Source organism: Anguilla rostrata, chromosome 8 (genome assembly GCF_018555375.3).
Source record: "Anguilla rostrata isolate EN2019 chromosome 8, ASM1855537v3, whole genome shotgun sequence".
In the NCBI taxonomy this organism is placed as follows: domain Eukaryota; kingdom Metazoa; phylum Chordata; class Actinopteri; order Anguilliformes; family Anguillidae; genus Anguilla; species Anguilla rostrata.
In genome coordinates, this window is record NC_057940.1 from 9,743,554 (window position 1) to 9,769,445 (window position 25,892).

Genomic DNA, 25,892 nt, shown 5'->3' on the forward strand with positions numbered 1-25,892 from the left:
TCACCAGAAAACGTCCTATTTAGGAAATCCCGAAAGCATGAAGTGAGGACACATATACTACTGACCTAAGCATAGCCATGTTCTAAAATTCCCGGAGTTCCTCGATAGTTAATAATGAATAAAATTATTGAAACCACTTGCATCAAAAATAGCTCAAATCAGATTGCCCGCGCGAATATTAAAATGCATTCCCATAAAGCTCACGTTTGTGCATTCAGAAACTCTTATTCTTCGCCTTTTTCAGGCCAATACAGTTTTACACCTGCGCAACCGCTCTCCCAGAACAAAGCGCGTTGTGTCAACTTGCAATAGACTACTGCACAAGCAGGGTTGCAGCTAGTGCGCGTTTATGAATTCCAATCAAGAATTATAACCGGCTACTGCTATGAACAATGTGCGCCTCTGTGCTGTCGGCTTCTGGAAGTGGTCCAAAGAGTTTACCTAGCGGGCAACACTGCGCCATCTCACCAATAGCCTCTCTCACCTGAGCGGCGGAACAGGCATAAAACATTATCTCTATGTTCACACGCTGCTCTGATATGCTAGGAAACATGAGAAGGATAGAGTATTCATGTTCCCGGGCGCAGTATAAAATTATCCCGAGGCCGGACGAATAAAGCAACCAGGCTTCTGTGGATTCTGTGATATGAGCTCAGGAACCTTTAAAGGGGAACATGTGAGCAGGGAATGGAAATCGGAGAGAGAGATATATCAGTAGAGAGAGACGCAGGAGGGGCGCTATACAGGTAGGCTAATGGATTTTATTAATCATCATTACTATGCAAGGTTACGCGTGGCTCTGTGCACGTTTAATACATTCAAACGAACCGAACGTTTTCTTTCCGCCGTTATGAATTGGAGTGCATAGGCTTCAGTTTGAAAAGTTGCTGGCTACCGTGCGCATTTAGTTTACAGTCTCGACTGACAAATATATACATGAATTGTTGAATATATAGACTATTTTAAACCCCAGTTTACAAATTACTACCCTTACAAAGTTTTATTGATATTGTTATTTTAATGAAACAACTATGATACAAGTGCCTTGTGTTTTGGGTTGCGCTTAAATGAGCCTCTGTATGATAATGTATTTACAAAATGCACTTGCGGGTGTTATTTTGATCTCCCGAGAAAATAAGCATAGACCAGTAATGAGACACAGTTGGTATTAACTAGCTAGCACGCTGTCTGCAAGGATATTTCAGCGCGTGATGGCATGGTTTGCTTGAATGCATGCGCCAGAAACAGTTCAGTATTACTGACGTAATGTACAGTAAACTTATACAGTAGCCTATATCTTATTTCAACACGAATAAGAACCTGCAGTATAATCGTAAAATAGCAAGTTTAGTTAAGCAACGTTTAACATAGTCGAAGTGTAATAGTGTATGCGAGTTTCAGGTCGTATGGTGTGCGTGTGTGCGTGCGTGCGCGCGCGAATCAGTATATTCAATATTTAATAGGCTATATGATGGTAGGGGTGTGCTGTTTGATTTGATTTGCGATAGTCAATTAAATATGCAGCTGCTGGCTTATAATGAAGGCAATTGATTTCCAGTTGTGAGGTAACCATATAAAGTCGATAGAAGACAAACATTCAAACGTGGAATACGTGCTTATTTATTTATTTATTTATTTTACAGGGAAGTAACCAGGACTACCTTGGGCGGCTTTCAGTAACACGCCGATTCCTGAAGACGTTCGCACAGGAGCGATATAGGAGGAAACCTTACCAAAGATGAACACGATAGTTTTCAGCAAATTAAGCAACCAAGTCCTTATCGAAGAAAATGCGAAAGAGGTGGAAAGGAGCAGTATAAACTATTTAGAAGTGCTTGATCGGCAGCATCCAGATATTCTGTCAAGCAACCAGCCAATCAAAGAGAGCTCTCCAATCAGGCATAGGAAGCCCGGGTATGTAGTTTTCCCCCCCGTCTTTTAAGCAGCAAACACACGCATATAGTCTTTGTTTTTAAATACAACAGATGGATTCTAGTACGAAAACCCTTGATAAATGTGTTCAGTCAACAACTATGTGGAGCGCAATATCAAACGGGCAAACCTTTTAAAATATATATTTTAAAATATATTAAAAAGCCTAATATATTTAAATCACATAAAAATAACAAAATATGTATTCTTTGAACTATTTGCACATCGTGTTATCACTAGGCTATGACCTGTAATTGTAGGCTATTTGTGGGCATTTTGGTCGATGTATATGCTTTATAATCTCGGAATAAAAAAGTTATTTGAATTGTTTCCCCCAAAAGTACAGCAACTACAGTAGTTTTTTCCACAATTTTCGCACTGTTCCTCCGTAATCCACGATTTAAACCGACATTGTATCACGTTAATATACAGGTTTTTTGCTCAGTGAGTGTAACACTTGTGTAACAACCGGCTGATTTAACAGGTCGTGCCTCACTTGCAGTAAAATTGCTAATGAAAATATTAATACATACATTGCATCGCTAAAATTGTACTGAGAGCAAAGAGTTCTTCGAGTTGTTCATACAGATCGAGATTACAAGGAAAATATTTATAGAATACCAACTTCAGGCAAGCTTGAGGTTACGCGTTATATTTGCGGTACGTTCAGATGGGTTCAAATCCGTTTTCCTAGCTCTACGATGACATCTACAGGTTGAGCAAGTACATACCCGTGCATAGACGTGCACGCATACTGAGCAATACTGTTTGATGGTAACAGACTGATTTGACTTTTTAAAACGTGAATGAACTGTGCGTGACGTAAAAAGTGAAACATTACACGAACCTTGTTTGAGGTGTGAATGAAACACCGAAAACTGATTTCTAAAATTGCCATGTTTCTTCAGATCGATTATTATTATGGCGGTGTTGTATTTACAATTAGATCGATTATTATTATTATTATTAGTAGTAGTAGTAGTAGCAGTAGTAGCAGCAGCAGCAGCAACAATAATAATAGCCTCGTTGTAGAACTAGTATTTGTATTATTGCTGTAATGCATTTTCCTGCTGAATATTTTCATTTGCAGCTGAGATTGCATTATGATGGAGGGTAATAAAGTACATAGCATGTTATCTGTGTCTTTCCAGGCACTTCTTTTTAAATTTACATATGTTCACGGATGTTCAAGTCATGTGACCGCTGTGTTACGACAAATCAACGAAATTTTATATAAAAATCCAAACATTCCAAAGTCTGTGTTGCTTCATGGTTGTACTGGCTCAGCATGTGGCAACAGCTTTGTCAGATTATTAAAAATGGGGGCACAGGGACGGTGTTCAGGTGGGCTGTGCATTGTGGCAGTGTTCAGGTTGGGGCTGAGCTGGGAAGTCAGCTCAGCTCGGCTCAGTAGACACCGTAAGGCTCAGGAGAGGAGCTATCCCTTCAGGGCTTTAGTCCAGTATACAGAGAGACACCTGAGCACTGCCTGAATCCACTGCCCATTCCACTGCCCAATCCACTGGTCCTTTTGTACAGAATCAGCATGTAGTCTGATGAAGCAGTCTGTCCAACCACCCTTTATTGTCGCTTTCGGGAGTCAAGGACCTTAATAATGTAGAAAAACACATAGGGCCGGTTTCACAGACACAGATTAAACTTAGTTCTGGACTAAATAGTTTTGCATGCTGAATCTCCACTAAAAATTGAATTTAATCTGGTCTTAATCTGTGTCTGTGAAACTGGCCCATAGTGTTCTGTGTGAGACTGGGATTAAAGTGGCATTCAGGTGTGAGGGTCCAGTTGGGCACTGTGATAAGAGCAGTAATATTTGTGACTGGCTATTTATTAATGGTTCATAAAGTGTTATTTCACTTAGTGTTAAAGATGTGGGCTGTGGATCAAGGTATTGAGGTGTGAATGTTCAGCTATGGGTTGTGGCTCTAGGTGGTGTTCAGGATTTGGATGTTTATTGAGGTGGTTTTCAGCTGTGGGTTGTGGATTTAGTTGGCACTCAGGTGTGTGCTCAGAAATGGTCTGGGTGTTCAGATGGGGTTCAGCTTTGGCCTGTGGATTTAGGTGATGCTCAGGTGTAAGTGGTTAGGAATGTGCTGGGTGTTTCGACGGTGTTCAGCTGTGGGCTGTGGCTCTAGGAGTTGTTCAGGTGAGAGTGGTTAGGAATGGCCCGAGTACTCAGGTGGTGTTCAGTTGAGGGCAGTGGATTTAGGCAGTGCTCAGGTATGAGGCAGTGCTCATGAATGGGAAGTTGATTCAGGCAGTGCTCAGGAGTGAGACAGTGTTCAGTTGAGGGCTGTGGATTAAGGCAGTGCTCAGGTGTGAGACAGTGCTCAGGAATGGGCAGTGGATTTAGGCAGTACTCAGGTGTGAGATGGTGTTCAGCTGAGGGCAGTGGATTTAGGCATTACTCAGGTTTGAGTTGGTGCTCAGTTGAGGTTTGTGGATTTAGGCAGTGCTCAGGTCTGAGATGGTGCTCAGCTGAGGGCAGTGGATTTAGGCAGTGCTCAGGTCTGAGATGTTGCTCAGGAATGGGCACTGGATTTAAGCAGTGCTCAGGTCTGAGATGGTGCTCAGCTGAGGGCAGTGGATTTAAGCAGTGCTCAGGTCTGAGATGGTGTTCAGCTGAGGGCAGTGGATTTAGGCGGTGCTCAGGTCTGATATGTTGCTCAGGAATGGGCACTGGATTTAAGCAGTGCTCAGGTGCGAGATGGTGCTCAGTTAAGCGCCCCGCTCCCGCCCCCCCAGGTCTCGGCAGAGCGGTGGTAAGGTTCGGCACAAGCGGCAGGCTCTCCAGGACATGGCCAGGCCTCTGAAGCAGTGGCTGTACAAGCACAGGGACAACCCCTACCCCACCAAAACCGAGAAGATCCTGCTGGCCCTCGGCTCACAGATGACCCTGGTTCAGGTAAGCAGCCCCTGCTGTTCAGTCCCGTATCCATGGGCAACACCAGGCAGGCTGGGTTCCGTCCAATACAATTCCGTCAATCCAGGAAATGAAACGAAATGCTATTTATTAATGAAATCACCATAGATTATGGGAATTTATCAATTTAATAAACTTCCTGAATTGACTAACCTGAAGTGGATTTGACCCCAATGTTGGTTTGCTATCCTGTGACTGCATCTTTGTATTTGAGAGAAAAAGTTTCCATGACATTTTTTAAAATATCAAATCAAATTTCCTGTTTGGCATTGGCTTAAATTTGCAGGAAGATATATTAACTGCAATTCAAGAATGTTAACCGTTTACAAGAAGTCTATTCAGCTGTTGTTTTATTGAAAATAGGTGGCATAGTAATTTCTACCAGCCAATGGGCATGGATGCATATACAACATTTCAATTTCAAAATGAATCTAGAGTGACTTTTCAGGTAAAAGGAAATGGACGGTTCACATATTTACACTTAAATTATAATAACCTATAAAAAAAAGGAAATGTGCCTGAACAGGAAATTGCAGGTAAAATAATCCGGAACAAAACACACACACACACACACAGAGCATGATCTTAACAACACATCAAAGGGTGTTTTTGGTCTTTTTCAAGAAAGCCAAAAGACAGGGCCCAGTTGGCTGAGAAAACGCACTCCATAAAACTTTTTCGTATGCGCTACGCAAGTGGCTGTGGAGAGGAACATCTGCTGAACTACTGAGCACTTGATGTTAATAACAGTCATATTTGTCAGTCACGATTTGTTATCGTTCAAAATGGACTATCGTAAAATAGCTTAAACACGAGGATTACTTCAGAGCCCTTTAAACCCAATAACCGAAGCGCCGCGGAGTTTCCTGGCCTTTTTTCGCGAAGGGGAGAACAATGGCGGTAATGCCATCCCTCTCAGCGCTGCGCTGAATTCCGTCTGCTGACAGTGTATCCATTGGCACAAGCAGGGTATTGGGGGGGAGGGGCGGGGATGGGGGGGAAGGCTCGTCAAGGCTAAGTTTAGGGTGACTCCAGTGCACTTGGCTTCCTGTCAGCACACTGCGGTCAGATACACACTTGAAATGCATTAACTCTTTAGGCGGCAGCAAAATTTGGAAGCACCCCTCCCGGTCAGCTGAACAGAAAATGTTATGGTCATTCAGAAGTAGAAATCAGCTCAACTTTTAAAATCATCACCCGTAACCTGCTAGAGCTTGAACTGGAGTCTATGTCAAATAACTATTTGACCCGATTCTGCTTGGGCTACAGAGGCAGTCAGAGTTGCTCTGTGTAACCTAATGGGTCATGTGCTCAGCCCTGCAGGCCCCGGGCAGTCTGAGCTGCCAGCCTCCTAAACATACGCGCGCGTGCCCGCCAGAACTGCAGAGATCAGCGCAAGAGCAGCATTTCACAGGAGGCTCTGACCCCCCCCGGGGGCATCGTGTGTATAAACGCTGCACATAGCCACGCTTCCCCGTTTTATATATAGCCATAAACTGCACCGCCGGGACCACAGCGCCAAATCCTTGTGATTTAGAGGCTGGTCTGGATTCAGTCAACATTTTGTCCTTAATGCCGATTCGCAAATAAATAAAAGGGCCTCTTGGCTTTTTTTTTTTTTTGTCTTCACAAAAACACAGTTTGGCAGGTCGGAGCGCTCACCACAATTAAATCACCGGGTAACGACCTCGCCAAATAATGCGACTTTTTAAGACCGCGGCCTGGATCCAGTCAACATTTGTCCAACACACTGACGCGCAAATAAATGAAAGGGTTCTCGGGTTTGCCGAGTTCAGCAGACGCAACTGATTCGCTAAATCTATGTTTGCAGAAGCAAAAAAAATAATAATAATAAAGTAAGGCTCGTATTTAATTGTGAGTCACGGATACGGAGAAATGTCGACAGAATTCAGGCTTCTGTGTTTGCTTGCAATTAGCACACTGCGGTTACAGCTGAAGAGTTTGAATAAGATCCGTAGAAATGGACACGGGACGAAGAATTCCAAAAAAGGATAAGGGGACTAATGAAAGAAACAGCGCAAAATCCAAAGTTTCCAAAAACGAGCGGTCCAGGTCTTTTAATTCTATCAGCCGTGGAAAAAATGTACTTTCGCTTCACTTCCAGCAGTCTGAAGTTCATGTGGAATGGTCTGTGGTCATGGATGAGCTGAATGTCACTCGAAAGTGTACTGCCAGGCAGAATGTATTACCCTAGAGCGATTATCATGCTTCAGAGTCGCATTGCCAGGTTAGGCCATTTGAAGCACATGATGTAGATTCAGGGGCTGTTCAGCGGTGTTCCTGGAGAGCCACGGTGTCCGGGGTCTGTCTGTCTGTACGTCTGTCTGTCCAACCTGGCTGTCCTTAAACAACCCGGTAGAGATGTTCATGGCCCACATAAAATGAAACCTTTGTACTTTGTATCTGCAGGGAAAAGCCACCACATTCTCTCCATCTCTGATCAATAAGACATCTTGTACTGGATAATATGTATGATTATGAATTGAAAAGGAATTACAAATTATCAATATAATAATACCTGTTATATATTAGTACATAAGTACCAATTATGAGTAGCAAAAACACGGTTTTGATATCAACAATGTTACTATTTATAACATTCATTCAAATGATTTTTTTCTTTCGTGGCATTCGGCAGACACTCTGTCATGCGAGTGCAAGTGGAAAGATTGGGGATCTAAGCGCAGTACTTCCCTTGAAGGGCAAAGTACAGTCAGAAGGAACAGCAAGTGCAGGAAGAGTAGACGTGTTTGGCGGCTGGTCAAAGACCCTGTTGAAGATGAAATTGAGTCATACAAGCAAGGACAAATCTACCCTAAGGAGTATTAAACTATATGTGAGGAAGAGCAAAGAACCACAGGCTCTGAAAATAGAAAAAAAAAAAACTAATCTAGGGCTAGGTAAACGTTTGAAAAGAGTTTGAAGCGAGGGGCTCAGGTGAACTTTGAAGAGGTGGGTCTGGAGTCGGTGTGGGCAGAGGGCGTTCTGACCGTTGTGGGACGCTCATTCCCCCATTTTTGCGGTGTCTTTGGCACAGGTGTCCAACTGGTTCGCCAACGCCAGGCGGAGACTGAAGAACACGGTGCGTCAGCCGGACCTGAGCTGGGCCCTGAGGATCAAGCTCTACAACAAGTACGTCCAGGGGAACGCGGAGAGGCTCAGTGTCAGCAGCGACGACTCCTGCTCAGAAGGTACGCCTCACCTGGAAAACTACTAGACTTACTTACGCAGAGGACCGAAATTTGGTCATAAGCAGACCTGTGTCAAATACTTGGGATTAAAGTTTAAGATGAATACACTATGGAGCTTAAGCTTCAGCACTTGAGGGCTGCAGTATCTGCTGGTTTGTGGTGTGTTTCACCTAAATGCTTACATGAAGTCATTGCATTGGCTAAGTCCACTGACATTATTACCAAGGCTTAAACTGGCTGCTAATTAAAATGAAGACACAAAAACCTGCAGATACTGTGGCTTTCACCACTAAAGTATTTCATGTACATATTTGACACAAATTTGCAAGCAACTCATGTGAAGGCTGTGGCTTATACAGTAGGCTACAGCTATACAGCAGGCTCCAATTTCACATTTAAATCATTGAGCTTCCTGTCAGCATGTCATTCTAATGCATGGTGACCGGGCCACACTGGAATAACAGTCATTGGAGGGCAAGGGACCAGCTCAGTATCGGTTACAGAAGACAGAACACAAAGCATGAGGGCTGACAGGAGAGAAAGGGTAGAGAGAGAGAGTGTAAAGAAGAGAGAAGAGAGTATTTGGAGGGATCAGCTTCTCTATTACAGTGAGAGTGAAGCTGCAAACGATGATCACAGGAGAGTCATTTAAGTAAATTAGCCCTTGCGCCTCTGAAACCTGCACACAGGAGCTCTGGTTATGCTCAGGGCGAGACACGATCATAACAAAGACTTGGAGCCACACAGTACCAAGCTACAAACCTTCATTTTCAAATGAGTCTGAGCCAGAGTTTTGACTCAATCTTGAGTTGTGCATAACTGTTATTTAAAAAAAATAAAAGCTGCAGTCGGCATGGCAATGGTATAAATGACCCATTCTCAGCTATCAGATATGACAGTGTGTGGATAGTGGGGTTGAAGAGTGCGGAGCAGTGGGCTCGTTCGCAGATTGCACAGGCCTGATTTTGGCAAGGGTACTGCCATTGCACAGATCAACCAACGATTCTCCTCTGGCAATACACACACTTTGTGAATTTGTGGTATGGACATCGTACACTACAGACAGAACATCCCATTAGCTTTTGTCCCTTGCTTTGACTCACAACTCAATGCAAGTAGCGGCTTATTTTCTTAAACAAAAAAAAAAAAAAACAGGTTTCTAGGCAATATTGAGAAATATTTAAAATGCATGTGCCAAGCTGTGAGAATCTGAATAAACAAAACAAACATCAGAGACAGAGTAACAGACAGCTGTTGGTTAGATCAAGGCCAGTGGTATATATTGCATGCTGGATCCAGGGTTCCAGCTAGCAAGCAAACCGTGGCCCGCTAACAGCTGTCAGTCTCTTAGCGTCTTGCAACTAGGCACAATAGCGGCTCACTGGCAGCCAAGATGAGGGTAGGCTATGCAGAAAAGCCAGAGTGGTGGGTGAATGGGCGCGCTGTCAGTGTTTTGACTGCAGTGCTAAATGCTGGCGTGCCTGCAGTCGTCCCCGACGGCGGTCCAGTGGGCCCTCGCTCGCTGGGATGTGATTGAAGGAAGCATGTCACTGAACATTGGGGCTGTTTCAGTCGTTGTTTTGATTTTTAGTGAGTAAGACGAACCTCTACGGCGGCCCAACCCGAGCCCCTGTCCCTGGTCCCGGGCCCGTTTTCGCGACTCTCTGCTCTCTCTGTCACAGAGGTGGAGAACCCCCTGCGCCCCGAGGCGGGACCCGCCGAATTCAGCAAGCCCATGTACCAGAGCGTGATCCGAAAGGAGGGCGTGGTCATCGGGGCGGGGCTGCGGGCCGACGCCTCCCTGGGCGAGGACTACGCCTGTTCCCCGCCGCCCAAGTACAAGAGCAGCCTGCTGCACCGGTACCTCAACGACTCGCTGCGCCACGTCATGGCGGCCAACGGCGTCACGGACTCGCGCAAGCGCAACCACTCCGGGTCCTTCAGCTCCAACGAGTACGACGAGGAGCTCCTCTCGCCCTCGTCCTCGGAGACCGAGGCCAACTTCGTCTACCGCGCCGGTAAGTTTGTTTGTTTGTTTTTTTCTTGCGTGGTTTCGCTAACTGCTCGTCGGGGGGGGAGGGCGTCTCTTCGCGTTCCGTTTTCCATCGGCACCTCGGGTCTGTCTGGGGCTCTTGGGCCTGTTGGGCAGAACCCGCTGTTCCTGCCGGCAAAGGCACTAACAAACGCTCATATTGTGTCATCTCGTATGGTAGACAAACAGACTTTTTATAGATACCTCACGGCAATGGAACGCACTAAAATAGACCAAAACATATATAGAGGATCAGAAAAGATACTAAAAAGATACTTCGCAGTAAAAAAGGGAAATATATTGTTTTTAGAAAATTTAAGGAAATTCTTTATGCAAGGAAACATATAAAATATATATTCCTGGCTGTTGTATATCGTCCTTGCAACCACCATGAGTGCGTGAGAGAGAGAGAGAGAGAGAGAGCTAGGCCACCCAGGCAGGGCTTGGTCTGTGGTAGACATAGGTCCGCGCAGAAGAGCATTACCCTGAAACTACAGTCACTCTTGTGAAGAGAATTTTTCATTCTGGTGTGAATATTATCGGGAAGTGTGTGTTTCTTTATTTCTCTAGCGTGCGATAAACTTGAGTAAGTGTAGCATTACAACCAAAGAGAGTGTGATGGTGAAGACATTAATCCCACAGCAGGTTAGCCTGGAGCCTAGCACCTGACTGTGAAGCACACACAGTAAATGGAGGACTTCAGCCAACCACCGGCTAACAAATCTGACATTACACAGGAGGTGGTAGGTGCAGACCTTCTTCTGTCGTCTCTTTGGTGGAAAACTTTTTTTTTATTTTTTTTTTTTTAAGTCTTTTGTTTGGAGAACCAGGGGCCTGTTGGGAAATCTGTTGAAGACACGGGGCTGGATAATTCCATCAAATGTGCCAGGAGTTCCATGGCACATTTTGCTTTAATGGGATATTAAACGCCTGGAATCCCTCTGCATTTTTCTTCCTGCTCAAAAGCCATATTTCTACCCCCGTCCGACCCGATAAGGATAATTTGGGAAATAAATATCAATTAGCCCGGAGAATATGATGGGTTTTTACTAGTGAACCGTGGATTATGGGCAGACGTTTCTGTGCGGGGAGCTTCCTGAAGTTGATCGTTTATTCAGCTGAAACGAAATAGGACCCAGAAGCAGAAATAATTAAAGCAGAATCGGGGAAATACTGTATTTAGAAGCAGCTTTGCTTTCACAGTGATGCTAACGGTACTGTTATAAAAAAATGTTGTTTAAAAAAAAAAAAAAAAAAAATGTTTTTGAATGTTTTCAGTGTCCCTCTCTGACATCACTAGTATGATCAAGCGTTAGGAAACAAAAATGTTTTGTTTCCAAGGTTTATTCTCATTGGCTTGAGTCAGAAGTGGACTTTAGGCAGCGGTTGAATATTCTAAAGTGATTGTCTTTTTGGCTTCCCCGTTTTTGGGAGAGGGGAGCACAGTATTTTGTGCCACTGAACCACCTGTAGGCCATGTTCTCGGGCAGACCGTTCGTTGCCTGTTTAACCGCAGTCTGGAAACGCATAATATCTAAACCGTGTGTAATTCACGGCGAGGGGGTGACTCATTTTGAATGGAAGACAACAGTTGACGCACAGTTTAGCCAGGGACGTGTCAAGTGGATAAAAAAAGCAGGGTTCGAACGGGGCCACAGAGACTCGCAAAGGGCCTTTTGAATTAGACCAAATTAGGCCACAGAGAGCAGCAGATATTATTGAGGCTTGGAGGAGTGTACTCTGTTTGAAATGTACTGTAAGTCAGCTCCGAGCTTAAAAAGGTTTCATAAGAACTGAGACAGATGCACCATTCTCTCTTTTTTCTTACTTTTAGTATTTTTGTATTTGACTGTCATGTATTGCTAAAATTATAACTTGGACATCTTTCTTCAGAAGATTACTGATGGATGCCTGAAAAGGTTTTTTTTTTTTACATTTATTTATAAATCAGCCTAGTAATATATAATCAAAGCACGCATAACTAAACTAAACAATAACCACACATGATTACTGAAAAGTGCTCATAAGAGAATTTGAAATGTACACAGTGGAATAATTCGTTTTAAAATCAACTTAGGTGCAGGTCACTGAGTAGGAAAAATCGATAATTCAGGTGTAGCGAGATGACAGATGTGGACTGTTACTGAGGAAACTCATCTCAGAAATCACAGGACTTTACGGTGCCTTTTTTTTTTCGTCCACTCCATAACGGAAAATGGAATTGCCGTTCTGGCCGAGGCAAAGGCAGTGGCGTTTATTTTTACTGCTGTAAAGTCTATCAGTGCCCTGTATTTAGCTCTCTCTCTCGAGTGTTTCCGCGTTTCTGATGTCAGAGGCTCGCAGGACAGGAAAGGAAGCTTCGCCCTGCAGAGTGTGTTTAGCCTGTGTTCTGGAACGTATCGCGGCGATAAGGTGACCAGGAGGGCACACACCGTTTTCTGGGAGATGGTGTGTGTGTGCGTGTGTGTGTATGTGTGTGTGTGTGGTTAGCAGAGGACTTGTGCAAGGAGACTGTGTGATAAGCAGAGCTCTCAGACTCTCAGGGCTTGCAGTGGTGCAGTGTCTGCCCGTTCTTCAGTGCTTGCCAGCACCCCTGCTGATTGACAGGAAATGACAAACCCTGTTTAATGACAAATGTTGACTGAATCCAGGATATTTTTTAAATGTTGCCGTTTCACTTACTGTTGGTGCAAAAAAGAAAAAGAAATGAGTTCGGATTCAATCAACATTTGGAACTTTACGTTGGACCACATCTATGGCTATTGTCCACCTCCAACCCTTACCTGGAAATTTGTCAGCTGAGAATCAACTGCTTGTTGGGAATTATCCATAAAGATTAAAACATAAGACTACACAATGAAGGCAACATCTCATTTAGGGCATCTAGGCTTATCGCGTTCCAGGAGTCTAGAATCTAGATGGTTCCAGCTGAGGTCAGGGGGGTGGGTGAACCGCCAAAATGCCACAAAAGTTGACATCAAAAAACACAATCACCACCATATTCTACTTGCACAGGCCAGACCTGAACAGATCCCTCACCCTGGTACCAAAACTGTCGTACGGTCCGTTGTTAAGTTGTGTTAGGTCACTTGTTTACAGCCATGTTGCATAAGCTGGGGTTTTCTGCAGAGCCAAGATCATGAAAACACAGAAGCGAATGTCTTGCAGCTTCCCAGCAATCAAACACCCGCCAGGGTTTTGAAAATCGGCACCGCGGTGGTCCGGTATAAACATGAGGCTTAAGACGTTTCATAACATGGGGCTAAAGTTTTATTCCATTTCCTGCACTGAGCATGGAGTTGGTGCATTGTGTGTTTGATTCGACTGGTGTGAATGTCATGTGAGAGTTTGGGAACCACTGCTATAAACACTAAAATATGGTTTTTCCACTGGTTTGGTTTTACTTTAGGTTCTTATGAGTAGTCCCAGCTGATCATCTACAAAGAAACATGTTCATTTTTAAATGAATTCTAAACTAGTTTCATTTGACTCTAATAGGAGCCATGCATGGTCTATTACAGTTAATTTTAAACTGAAATTTTTTGCTTTTGTACCTATGGATGATACCAATCCTTTGGATTCATTTGTTTGTAATGTAATCTCTAGTGTTAAATTAACTCTCAAAGTGTATATTTTACCCTTAGACAGTGTATTTGTATGGTCCATGTGGACCCGCATACACACAGCTAATTTGTAATTAACTATGAATGTTTCTCAGGGTGTCCTTTTTTAAACTGCTATTGTCTATTTTAAATAGCTGCTTGTGTACCGAGTTAATCCGGGTCAGGTGCTTGCTCAAGTGCCGTCCGGTTGATATAAACCTGTAACACCGGCCAGCGTGACCAAATAGGATCGCCTTCTCAGAAGAGGTCATGGGGCAATGCTAAGAATCAGTAGCAGTCCGGACAACAAGAATACAGTGACCCGATGGAAGGACCCTGTCAGCAGAGCCATCTGTCTGCCAGTGTTTGGCAAACTCAGCACTGTAGCATGGCCCATGAGATCAAGATCAGTTGCTAACCCTTTAAGGTTAATGCGATTAGTGTTCTTAACTGAACATTCTAATGCTGATGTCACAATCCCTACTGGTAATTGAAAGCAATGGAGTTCTAGAACACGGACTTGGAATTTTCCAAAAAAAAAAAAAAACATTCCACAAATCCTACTCTTCAAAGGGTTAAAAGAATGCAAAACGGTTTGTAAACGGTCCTGCCGCTGGCGGAATGTCGTAGCGCCGACCTGCCAAACGCTGGCGGGAATGGCAGCTGTTCCTGCCGGCGGTCCGATAGGTCCTCGCTTGGCTGGGTGAGTCATGTCCCCGCAGTTGAGCGTTCTGTAACATCTCTTCCCCCCTCTGGGTAGATAACCAGATGAAAAGGGAGGCTGTCTGCAGTCCATTGTTCCCATTATGTATCTGGCACGGTCTAAGGGTACAGTGATTGTTAGCCACATCTATTTTCAGGAACACATTTTTTTTTTTTTTGGGGGGGGGGGTGCTTTTTTGTTTGTGAGTGTCTGTATTTTAAATTCAACGCAGGCCTTCGGTGATTTGCAAATTCATCGTGGTACAGTACATTGCAAGCAGAAGACCCGACGGTACACAGAGCTCTCACCTCGAAACAGGCCTGCGTGTTAAATTACGTTTTTTAGTGCGCGATTGTTCGCCTGTTTTTTCAGCGCTCGCTGTAGCCGTCTGTGACCTGGCGCTCTCGTCCGTCGCAGGAATGTACAGTGATCTGCCACTAATGCCTTTCACAACCGTAGAAAAACCTTCGGTAGCACCGCACCAGCGCAGCAAGGCCAACTGACAGTCGGTAACAAACAAAAAAAAACACACTCAGGACAAAAAAAAAAAGTCTGAAACTATAAAATTTTATAGGTTTTCCTTGGCGTCTGGGATTGTTTGAAAGAAAAAAAAAATCTGCATTGTAGATGTTTTAGGCAAAGGCGTTTGGAAATAACATTCTGTTCCCTGTTGGAGGTCCACTTTCCAATTTTCTGTCCGTGGTCCCCCCACCCCCCTCCTCCCCCTCCCCCTCCACCCTGGTTTGGGATGACCGGCTCGCATGCGGCCACACCCTGGAGATGAACGAGAAGCACCAGACCAGACCTCAAATAAACAGTGTTTTAATGGAGCCGGGCCTCCCACTGCGCCTCCCCGCTGCGCCTCCTCGCTGCACCTCCCCATGCGCCTCCCCGATGCATTGGGACACTCACTCGCTCTTCACCGCTACGATGGCAGTGGACACTTCCCTTTCACTTGCAGTTAAACGCAAGAGTTACTCTTTTACTTCAAGATGGCTTGGCAAGTTCCCGGGCTGCCAGAATCAACTCGCAGGACCGTTCGAGAATAAAGGAAGTCGCTCTGGCGTTTACTTGAAAGTCAGAGTTAAAAAGGAACGTTGATTGAATCAAGGCTATTGTTTCGTGAGCTCTGGTTCGTAGACTAGTGTCCATCCAAGGTGCTGCTGACTGATCCCGTGGCTGAACCGAGTACCGTAACTCGAGAACTGCACTAGTCACATTACATTACGTTACACTGAAGCGGCAGACATTCTTATCCTGAGCGACTTACAGTGCAAGAGAACATACTGGATAGGAGTCATGAGCAATAGTGCCAGGCCTGGCCAGGTGAATGCGAGTGTAATGCGCACATCAGCCAAGCGTCTACGATGCCAGCACTAACGCTACAATAAAGAATCGAAGTCATTAGCTTAACATCCGCATTACAGCACTAGAGAGAATAGTAATAGGAAAAGGGCCGCAATGTGTACTGAAGAGGTAATTAGCATAAATGGTCCTTATAAGGAGGGGAATGACAGATAACTGCTGTTGTTGCTATTGAGAAAGACTGTGCAGAATCAATGGCTTGGATTCAGTCAACATTTTTCTTTTGGGGACAGATTTTAGTTCCCAACTTCAACATTACAGTTTGGCAAACTCAGAAATAATCAAAATTAGCACACCAAGCTGTGCTCGTGAAGGACAAATTTCATACTTGAACTTGTGCCAGTTAAAGTTAAGGACACGTTTTTATTGAATCCAGACCTTGCTTTGTCCTTACAAATGAATGTGACTGTTGCAAAATACAAAGGCAGTTTTTATGTTAATTGGGGAGAGCCAAAATTGTGGACAAACGCTGATTGAATCCAGGCGAATGTTAATGAAACTGTTGTTAGTGAGCTCAGCAAAAAACCAAAAAAAAAAGTCTCCACATTCACACATGTAAGGCAGATGTAGCTCTGTACACATGGAAGGAAAACAGCAGCTTCTGAATGCTTATTTTCATTTGAAGAAATACTAAATTCAGACTCAGCTTTAGACTTTCATTTAGACTTTCCAGCAGTTGTTTGACTAGTTGTAAAACAGCATCATTACGTTCGTAAGTGTTCGTACCATATAAAATCTGAAACTGGTCACAGCCTGCTTACACTTGAATAGTGAGAGGTCTGAATTTCGGAGCTGACGGACAGCCAGAGTGGGGCGTCTTTGATTGGCTGATGAATGAATAAAATGTGATGATAAAATGCTGATAAAAGTATTCAATAAACCCTAGGAAGGTACAAAACTGGCACTAAAGATCACACACTCAAGGGATGACTAACCCCCCCATTGAAAATAATAATAATAATAATAATAACAACACTGAAGTTTCACTGAGATACGTTAGAGAACATGCTATGTTTTTAAATTATGCTTGTTTTACAGCACTGTTTCGGACTACAGTCCTGGCAGGCCACAACGTCTGCAGATTTTTAGTGTTCATCACCACCAGTGATTCATTGGCGTTGTTGATTGGCTAAAGACCCCACATACTTTGATCCCAAGGCCTTATACCTGCAGGTAACTCAGTCCTGCAGGACTCAAGTTTCACACCACTGCTCTAAGATGTGGGGCTTGAAGGAAGAAAGGCGAAGGTCAGACCTCCATCTTGGAGAGCAGCAGCAGCTACTGGTTTTCAGTGGGTTTTAGCACCTACGTGCTTATTGAGTCACACCGTCTTTCCAAAGCCTAAATCGGCTGCTGATTAAAACGAAACCACGCAAACTTGCAGACGCTGTAGCCCTCCAGGACTTCACTTTCAAAACTTCTGGTGAAAGGTCTTTCCATTGAGTCGGTACATCGTGGTACAGGTGTGGATCAATTCCAACGCAATTTGTTCTTGAACATGTGCAGAAAATCAGTTGCAAAAATGACATAGTTGTACTACACCATTTTGACCACCGTCGTGAAGATCGGTCACCGTGTATTTTGCGCAAAAACTTAAATTTTGTGCGGCGAATGTCAAGTGAAAGCAAACGCACGTGCTGCTGCTGCAAAAACGTTAGCCTAGCGGCGCGAGTGCACCACTGAGATTAATGGAACAAACTCTTCACCGGGGGGAAAGAGTGAGGCTTTTGGTTTAAGGGGGTGCTGAGGGGAGCCTCTGTCATACTCAACGGCAGATATTAATGGCTTGTGAAGTGGCGGAAGAAATGTTTCGCAGACTACATGAAGTACAGATATCGTTTTTCTTTCTCTCTAAACCGAGCGACGCGGCGGCGTTTGCTTTGGCCGGGCCGAGGAGGAGCAGACGGCGGCGGCGGCGCGGCGGTCCGCGGTACTCGTCGAGAAACGGTCCTGGCGGGAACGATGCCGACAGCGGGCAGCCACCTGGGCTCTGTGTCCTTTTCCGCTAAACCGGTGCTTAGGCTACGCGCGTGTTTAAAAAGCGAAATCCGCCGCTTTGGCTGTGGCGTGCGGGTTTTTTTTTTTCTCGCGAACCGGCGATGCGTGCGCGTGCTCGTAAAAAAGAGAGTCGGGGGGGGAGACACGGCACCAGAGAGTGTTTAAAAATCACGGGGGGAAAGAAAAAATGAGAATCAGCAAAAAAATTCCTCAGACTCACCCCCTGCCACACACACACACCTGCTCTACAACATCGGAACATCTTTCGCAAGCAGCCGAAATCGTTGGCTATTTGAAACTACCAGGTGATTCTCTCGACTGGGGGGGGGAAAAAAAAATGTCTGAAAGGTTTTGTGAACTGTTAATGAAACTGGCGGAACTTTTTTTAGTCCAAACGAAAATTATGAATGGAAGATAAACATGCAAGGTATAAATTATGCTCATTTTTTAAAATTATTTTTGAAATATAAACAATCGCTTTTAATTCGTAGCAAAAGCAGAAGATATGATTCAACAACGTGTACGGTGACCTCGCCAGGACCCTGAAAGTCTCGAGAATCTGGTGATGAAATTTCAACGTTTCGAGTTCACAGTGCAAGCCCCAGAGATAGGACTCTTCTGGAGAATTTTTTTTCACTTTTTTATTTTTACGATGTCTACCTTTTCTGCATTAAGGAACGATGTGGCGTGTATATTACATTACATTACAGGCATTTAGCAGACGCTCTTATCCAGAGCGACTTACACAACTTTTACATAGCCTTTTACATTGTATCCATTTATACAGCTGGATATACACTGAAGCAATGCAGGTTAAGTACCTTGCTCAAGGGTACAACGGCAGTGTCCTACCCAGGAATCGAACCTGCGACCTTTCGGTTACAAGCCCAGTTCCTTACCCACTGTGCTACACTCCGACCCTATTCCCACAGCGGCAGAATGAAGGCCGACGCTGCGAAGCGGGACGCCGCCGATCGAATAGCACGCTCTCGTAAAAACGCTCGTGCGCCGGACTCCGCGGAGCAGACTCTCGCAGACGCCGGAGCGCTCGTGAGAGCAGTCAAACGTCTTTTTCCTCTCTGCGAGAGAGGCGCGGTCGGCGAAGAAGACGCCGCCACTTCCGTTCGGTGCGCTGCGAAGTCCTCAAAACCAAAACATCTGCCTGGAGAGGAGTCACTTCCACAACCCTAATAAACATCCAAAACGAAAGAACGTGCCGCAGAATAAACCAAGCCTAACCGACCGGTGTGCAATCAATGAACGGAAAACAGGGAGAAGAGCAACAAATTACCATTGAAGTGCACAGAGCAAAGACACACACACACAGAGCACAGAACCCTGCCTTTTAAAACTGGCAGGACTGGGCTTTGTATTTGATTCTGTACACACACGGGCGTGCCTGCATTTTTCCAGTGCTAGAAAATTGGATGCTCTCACTGTCCTCTTCTGATTGTAGTCGGAGCCAAGTTAGAATACCCCTGTCCCTTGTCCTCCCCAGTCTCCTGCCCTTGTGCTTCACTGAGCCCCCCAGCACCGTTTCCCCAGGGGCTAGTGGCACCCACAGCACTGTTCCCCCTCTTCAAGGGCTTGTGGCCCCTCCAGCAATGTCCCCCCCCATCTCTGCTGGGGCCTGTGGCCCCCAGCGTTACCCACTGCATGGGCCTGTGGCCCCGTACCGCTGTTATTCCACACAAACTCTAAACTGCTGGAATGCACCTAGTCTCTGTAATGCAAAAAAATAAATACATTTTTACAGGCCTTGTGATGTTACACACTCACACACACACACACACACACACACTGTGCTCAGTATTTAATTTTGCTTCTTTCAATCTAAGAAATTTAAAAATGAGACTGACTTGTACCATAATAATTTTAGCCTTGGCAAGCTCTCTTGTTCACAAGAGTCCAATCACAAATTCTTTTTGGACATTTCTTCCAGTCAAAAGCAACTCCTCAGAGTTTCAAATACCTGATACTTTCAGCTGATAATGGAAGTTAGCATGCTCTAGAACACTGGGGGCTAAAATCGAGGTTTTAAAGGTTCAAGTTCTTTATTGTGGTTGTGATTTTTTTTCTTTTTTTTAAATGTTCTTTGTTTTTATTTCCTTTAGAAAAATTAAATAAATGATAACATCGACATGTCGTCCCAGTGAACATTTTTGTGGTGACAAGTCAATAAAATGGGGTTCTAGGCATTCAGGTGAAAACCCAGCTACATTTGTTTGAAAAGTGAAAGCTTTCTAGCCAACTAAGATGTAACCAAACTATATCTGGGTAAAATCTGAATAACCTTGGGAGTTAACCTAGTCCGTGTATGTCAAAAGGTCTTTTCAACCTAGATTTCCACCCCTTTAAATGTCTAGATTCCGGCTTTTTCTCCCTGGTATGAATCTACAGTATCATATTAGAGGAATAATATTAAGGAATGGCCCCTGGTAATGACCTAAACTTCCTTCAGAATGACCCACCCACTTTGACACCTGTCAACAAAGAAGTGACTTAGAAATCATTGACCTTGTGACCAGGCTCTGCTCATCTCCACCTCTCATTCACATTCAGTTCAGTTTAATTTGTATAGCACTTTTACAGAGACACAGCCATAAATACATTTTATAGTGGAAATACTAAGGAAAATTGGGCCTGGCACCAGGCCTGAACCTCCAAAATGTTCGCAATTGGTGGCTATAGAAGAGGGCTCATCCTCCACTGGCCGACCCAGTCATTACATTCATACCCATTCATTCTACCTTAACTAGAATGAATGGTTATAAATGTAATGAGGGATTTAGCGGAGCAAACAATAAAATGGGGTTGGGCAGGTTACAGTCAGAGGTGGTTAAATGCGTGTGAGGGGACAAACACAAGGCTTATTCTTACATCTGGACACTTTCATTAGCGATCCCACAATACCCTCCTTATGATTTCCATATGGAACACATGCTACACTGACTCAACCATTTCAAACAGCGGCGGAGTCGACCTTCCCTTGAAGTCCGTTCTCTTACCCTCGTCTCCTGTTGCTGGTATTGACTCCGATGCGTCAACAGTGCAATTTATCAATAATTACTCCAGACATTTGTACTCCATTAGGAGGTCGAGCGCCCCGTTCGAGTCCTTTGTATTGCCGTTTCCTCGTTTGATTATAGAATGCAAACACAAACTGGATAATTGCACGCTGTCGTCCTCGTTTCCAGTCTTACTTTCACGGGCTCCTCAAGGCGGGATCCTCTGAGATGATGTCACCGCGGACGAACTTCGCTTTTGAAATAACCTTTCCGGCTGTTGTGTTTTCAGAGACTGTGGACCACGGATCAAGAAAATGTGACATGTGAGTACCGCTCCTCGCCGTCCTCTTCCTCTGGCAGTCACTCTTCCTCTCCCCGGTCGGGGAACATGTAGTGCCCACTGACTGCCCGCTGTTGGCACAGCCGCCGGTCCCGCCGGCGTTTTGCGAATCGGTGCCACGGGAGCTTTCTAACTGACGTTTGAGGAGAGGCTGTCGAGACGAGGATCAGCTGTTTAAAGGATGCAGGACGGTTGCAAATCGGCCCACTGTAGTGGCAGCTTACAAAATACTGGCAGACCAACAGCTGGCATCCGCCATGCTTGCTTACCAGGGCCTTCCAGCGATTTTCTCGATTTTGTACGTAGTAATAAGTAAATAAACTACCATTTTTGTAACCATTTCATTTCACACTTCACAACCAGGTGCTCCAGTGGGCCAAACAGTTCAAATCAAGATAGAAATCCAAAGGAAGGACACTATCCACAGTTACAGTCTAAATCAGACCTGGGTCAAATACGTATTTGTTATGTATTCTAATTCTTTTCTGTCGTGTATTGATCTTGCCTGGTGTAACTGAGCCTGCCAATATGACCAGAAGGCGGGGTCTGCACTTCTTGTGAGTATTTCATTTAATTGGTTCCCATACACCAGACAAGATCGGTAAAGCGTAGAAAAGTATTTGAATCCAAAACAAATACGTATTTGACCCAGGTCAGGTCTAAATATTTTCAGTCATAATTTCAGCCTTTCTGATCTGAGCTGGAAGAGAGCTCCACTCTCAGGGTGCACACAAACTAAAAGAGGCCTTGTCTGGCTGACTCTAGAGGTCATACCTGGCTACCAACAACACCAATAATGATAATAATAAAAAAAAGAGCCCTTGGCCATAGTTAGAATTTCATAAACTGTGTTTAATTTAAATCACAGCTCGCAGAAGGAAAAGGGGCGGGGCAAGGACGAGACGTACTGGAAGGAGATCAACGCGGCCATGGCCTTGACCAACCTCGCCCAGGGAAAGGACGGCGAGTCGGGGACCACCAGCTGCATCATCCAGAAGTCCTCCCATATATCAGAAATAAAGACCGTCAAAGTGCCCCTGGCGCAGAAGTATTAGCTCGTATCTCTGCGACAGTCACAACATTCCTTTTGGAGGCTTTTAGCATCTTAACATTTTTTTTTTTTTTTCTGGATTGTTTGGCAAAACATTTCTTTTTCTCAAGCTCTCTCTCTCTTTTTTTTACCCACGCATTGAGAAACTATCGGTTTTTGTAATAACTATTAATGTTATAATTGCATTATGCTGAATGAAGACACTTTTTTTATAATGTTAACTTATTTGATAAATCAGACATTTTTTTCTAATCTGAAAATTGTATTTTTCTTTACCGACGTGCCTTTTCACCTGAGAAGTACAGTCCATGACTGAGACATAACTGTTGTTTGAAGTTATATTTCTAAAAAAAAATGATTTCAGTATTACTTTTTTCAATTTTCTGACACTATTTTTGAAAGACTCTTGAAGCGACAATTCCTAATGCAAAGACCCAAGAAATTCACCGAAGCCTCAAACGTCACCCCGGTTCATGTGAGGCGTGTGGCTGTTTTCTTATTTTCACTGAATATCCAACATTATCTCCAACATCAATTCATCTTTGAAGTGAAATATTTTTAAAAAATTGTCTCAGACACAAGAAAAAGAACAACACTGCCGTAAATTTGTGGTTGAAAGGAAAGACCTCTTTCAGAACAGGTGAGGACCTCTGAACCACTGTAATTTTGCCCGCTGGAGTGTTACTCATTTTCGAATGAGGTATTGCCCAAGCTTGTTATTCGGCACATGGGTTTGTGCCTTATTATTCCTCCTTATTATATGGGTTTTTTTTTTTTTTGTAAAAGCATGTCCTTTTTGGCGAAACGTTTAAAGACGAGGCAAAACCGCGTTGCTGGAGGACCGAATGGCGGTTACCTCTAAACAAAGTCATGTGAATGGTTTCCTGCACGGTTATTATTCCCGAGGGTCATCATTCATTTACAGCCCTGTTGTTTTCTTCAACGGTTTTTTTCATTCTGTGTTTTCATTGGCCACGAGGTGCGGAAAAGAGCTGCTCGAGTGCCACCTCTTTCACCGCCCTGGACGAAACGCTGTTACACGCACCCATCACAACTTGCTTGGAGGTAGATTTGGACTGCATGGGAAAAAAAGTGGTGGTGATTGTAGTATGCATCCAGGTTTTTGGATAGAGAAGAAAGTGGCCAGATTGTATGTGGGTTCATAGGATTATGAGCTTTGGAGGGGGGGGACTTTGACATTTGTGAGTGGAACTTTGGCATTTGTGGGACTTTGGCATTTGGGAGTGGGTATCTTTGCATTTGTGAATGAGTACTTTGGCATTTGTGAGTGAGACTTCTTTGTATTTGGGAGTGGGTATCTGGCATTTGTGAGTGGGTACTTTGGCATTTGTGGGACTTTGGAATTTGTGAGTGGGTATCTTTGCATTTGTGAGTGGGTATCTGGCATTTGTGAATGGGTATCTTTGCATTTGTGAGAGGGTATTTATTTACATTTGTGAGTGGGTCATCTTTGCATTTGGGAGCACAATATTTTGTCCTGTTCCATATGAAAATGCAATGTTCCCCCTTTTAGCAGTCCATTGCAGTCACAGAACACACTAGAGCTATAAGTATTGATGTGGCAGTATACCACCCAACAGCGCTACTAAATGGCTGTAGCCAGCAGAATACCATCCCAAACCTAAGTCTTGTATTTGGCTGAGGAATGCTGGTCCGTTGCCTTTTCCCTGGAAGGGCCCACTGCCACCGATAAAGACTGCTGTAATAAAGTGCGGCTGGCAAGTTTATGCAGTAATTTGAACGGCAAATTTCGGCAAGTGTTGACGTTTTGTCTTGTAAACAGCATTTTTCATGAAATCCAGATAACACCCAATTCATGCTTTGTAGGCAAAGATAAAGTAAAATTCACTATTACAAATATCAGGAACAATACAGTGTAGAATGAATGAATACTGGCCACATATTTAACGGAGGTGAAGAGAAATGTTTTTTTGTTTCTTTTTTAAAGAAAATATTGAGATTTTTCCATTTATTTGACTGATCAATAGCCCTTTGAGAATAATATTAAGGGTGAAGAATTAGCTTTTTTATTGTTATGTTTTGCAAACTGTAAATATGTGTTTAGTGTTTTGGGGTCTTGTTTTGCTCTTGCAATTTGCGTTTTTCTGCCGTTTTCGCAATCGGCGTTCGCCATTTGCTCAAATAAATCCACACAGACTGTCCTGAGTCCCCGTTGAATTTCTGCGCTCTGGCGACTGTTGGTTCTTTTTCCAGCGCACTGAAATGTGAAACGGGCAGCTAGTAAATATGCACCTGTGCGGGAAGAGTCGCCTGAAATGACTCCTCGCGGTGAACCCCGGCCAGCACATGCCCGTGGGTCCCCTGATATGACGGGGGGGTCCTGTTTTGTCTGAGCTCACCACAGTGACGTTAAATCGTACACTGTTGTGTCTTGGCCTGCGGGATATCGACATTCATAAATATGAGAAATAACTGGAAACACAGAGATAGGTTAGCACAGCAGTGCTGTATTCATGCATGCAGGCACACACACACACATGCACGCACACACACACTAGATTAAATGAATAACTAAAATTGATTGGCAGCTTTATTATACTTGTTAATACTTTCAGCCCTGCCTCTCCGTCTTAGACATTGTTTCCAGAATTGAAATTTCTGTTTCTGTTTCTTCTGAAAAAGTTTTTTTTTTATTTTTTTTTTTAAGCTATAAAGGCTCTGGTAATTAGCTCTGATACTTAAAAACGTCACATCGACTGGATAAGACAAAGAGGACAGAAAGTTTTTTGATTGTTTTTTTTATAAAGAGCGACAGTTTATGCTAACGAATGCGGCTACTGCAGTGTGGCTTCTGTTCAGAGCAAGGTGTTCACCGCACAGGATAAAGGGACACGTCCTAATCTGTTTGACATACTGAAGTTCAGCTGTCTGGAGTTTTTCTGTTGGTGTCTACAACAGGCCAGAGAGACGTTTACACATTTGATTTGATTTGTCATACGTACCAGTATTACCTGTCAGCCAGCACGTTTTCAAGGCTTTTTGTGTATGTCAGTGTGTCATCATTATGTCAAGTGTTTTGCCATGTCACATTAATCACTGTTCTTTGTGGTTGTTTTTTTTTTACTCAAGAACCTGTCCATGCTATTAAAAGGTTGTGTAAATATTGCATCACTACAGTTCTAATAAATGGCAAGAGAAAATCAAATATGACTGTATGAACAAGTTGGATCACTAGTTTTTTTTTTTTTCTCTTTTAATCTCTCAATGATACAATTTGTTTGTCAGAAGTTACCACTTCTGTTCCGTCCTTGACAGACAAGGTACACAATGCTTGAATTGTGAAGTGGCTCATGTACATATTTTAAAATTTAAGATTCTGCACACTTTTATATTTAGTCTCATGTTTGCCTTAATGGGAATATGTGGATATGTATTAAAAGCACTCACAACGCTCCATTTTAGAACATTGAATCGGAACTCTTGTGTACTCTTCACTGACTGTCCTCAGCCTGTACTGTTTGCTTATACACGTACTGTTCTATATGACGATAACACACCTTATCAGCTTTGGAATCCAGTGAGTACATGGGAGCATATGGTTCCAATAGCTTTCTTTTAAAGTGCCTTGCCCTTCTTACACAATTTGATTATGACAGATATTAGAGAGAGAGAGAGAGAGAAACAAACTCCACACAAGCAGAGCAGACCGCAATCTGTTACAGAGAA

General features: G+C 43.9%; 1 protein-coding gene and 1 long non-coding RNA gene across 2 annotated transcripts in view; one reads left to right on the top strand and one right to left on the bottom strand.

Annotated features, from left to right (window-relative positions):
* The first annotated feature begins 612 nt into the window (after nt 1-612).
* LOC135260750 (homeobox protein Mohawk-like) lies at nt 613-25,637 on the top strand. Its single transcript, XM_064346271.1, has 7 exons — nt 613-746; nt 1,644-1,914; nt 4,696-4,855; nt 7,932-8,085; nt 9,768-10,103; nt 21,083-21,116; nt 22,002-25,637. Exons 2-7 carry the CDS (start codon nt 1,739-1,741, stop codon nt 22,186-22,188), a joined length of 1,047 nt encoding a protein of 348 aa, XP_064202341.1. The 5' UTR covers nt 613-746; nt 1,644-1,738; the 3' UTR covers nt 22,189-25,637.
* LOC135260751 (uncharacterized) overlaps nt 3,522-25,892 on the bottom strand; it is a 31,004-nt gene continuing 8,633 nt past the window's right edge. Inside the window, exons 3-4 of the long non-coding RNA XR_010331742.1 lie at nt 5,027-5,074; nt 3,522-4,906 (exon numbers count right to left, since the gene is read on the bottom strand). This is a non-coding gene — a long non-coding RNA (uncharacterized LOC135260751). The remainder of the gene's footprint in view (nt 4,907-5,026; nt 5,075-25,892) is intronic.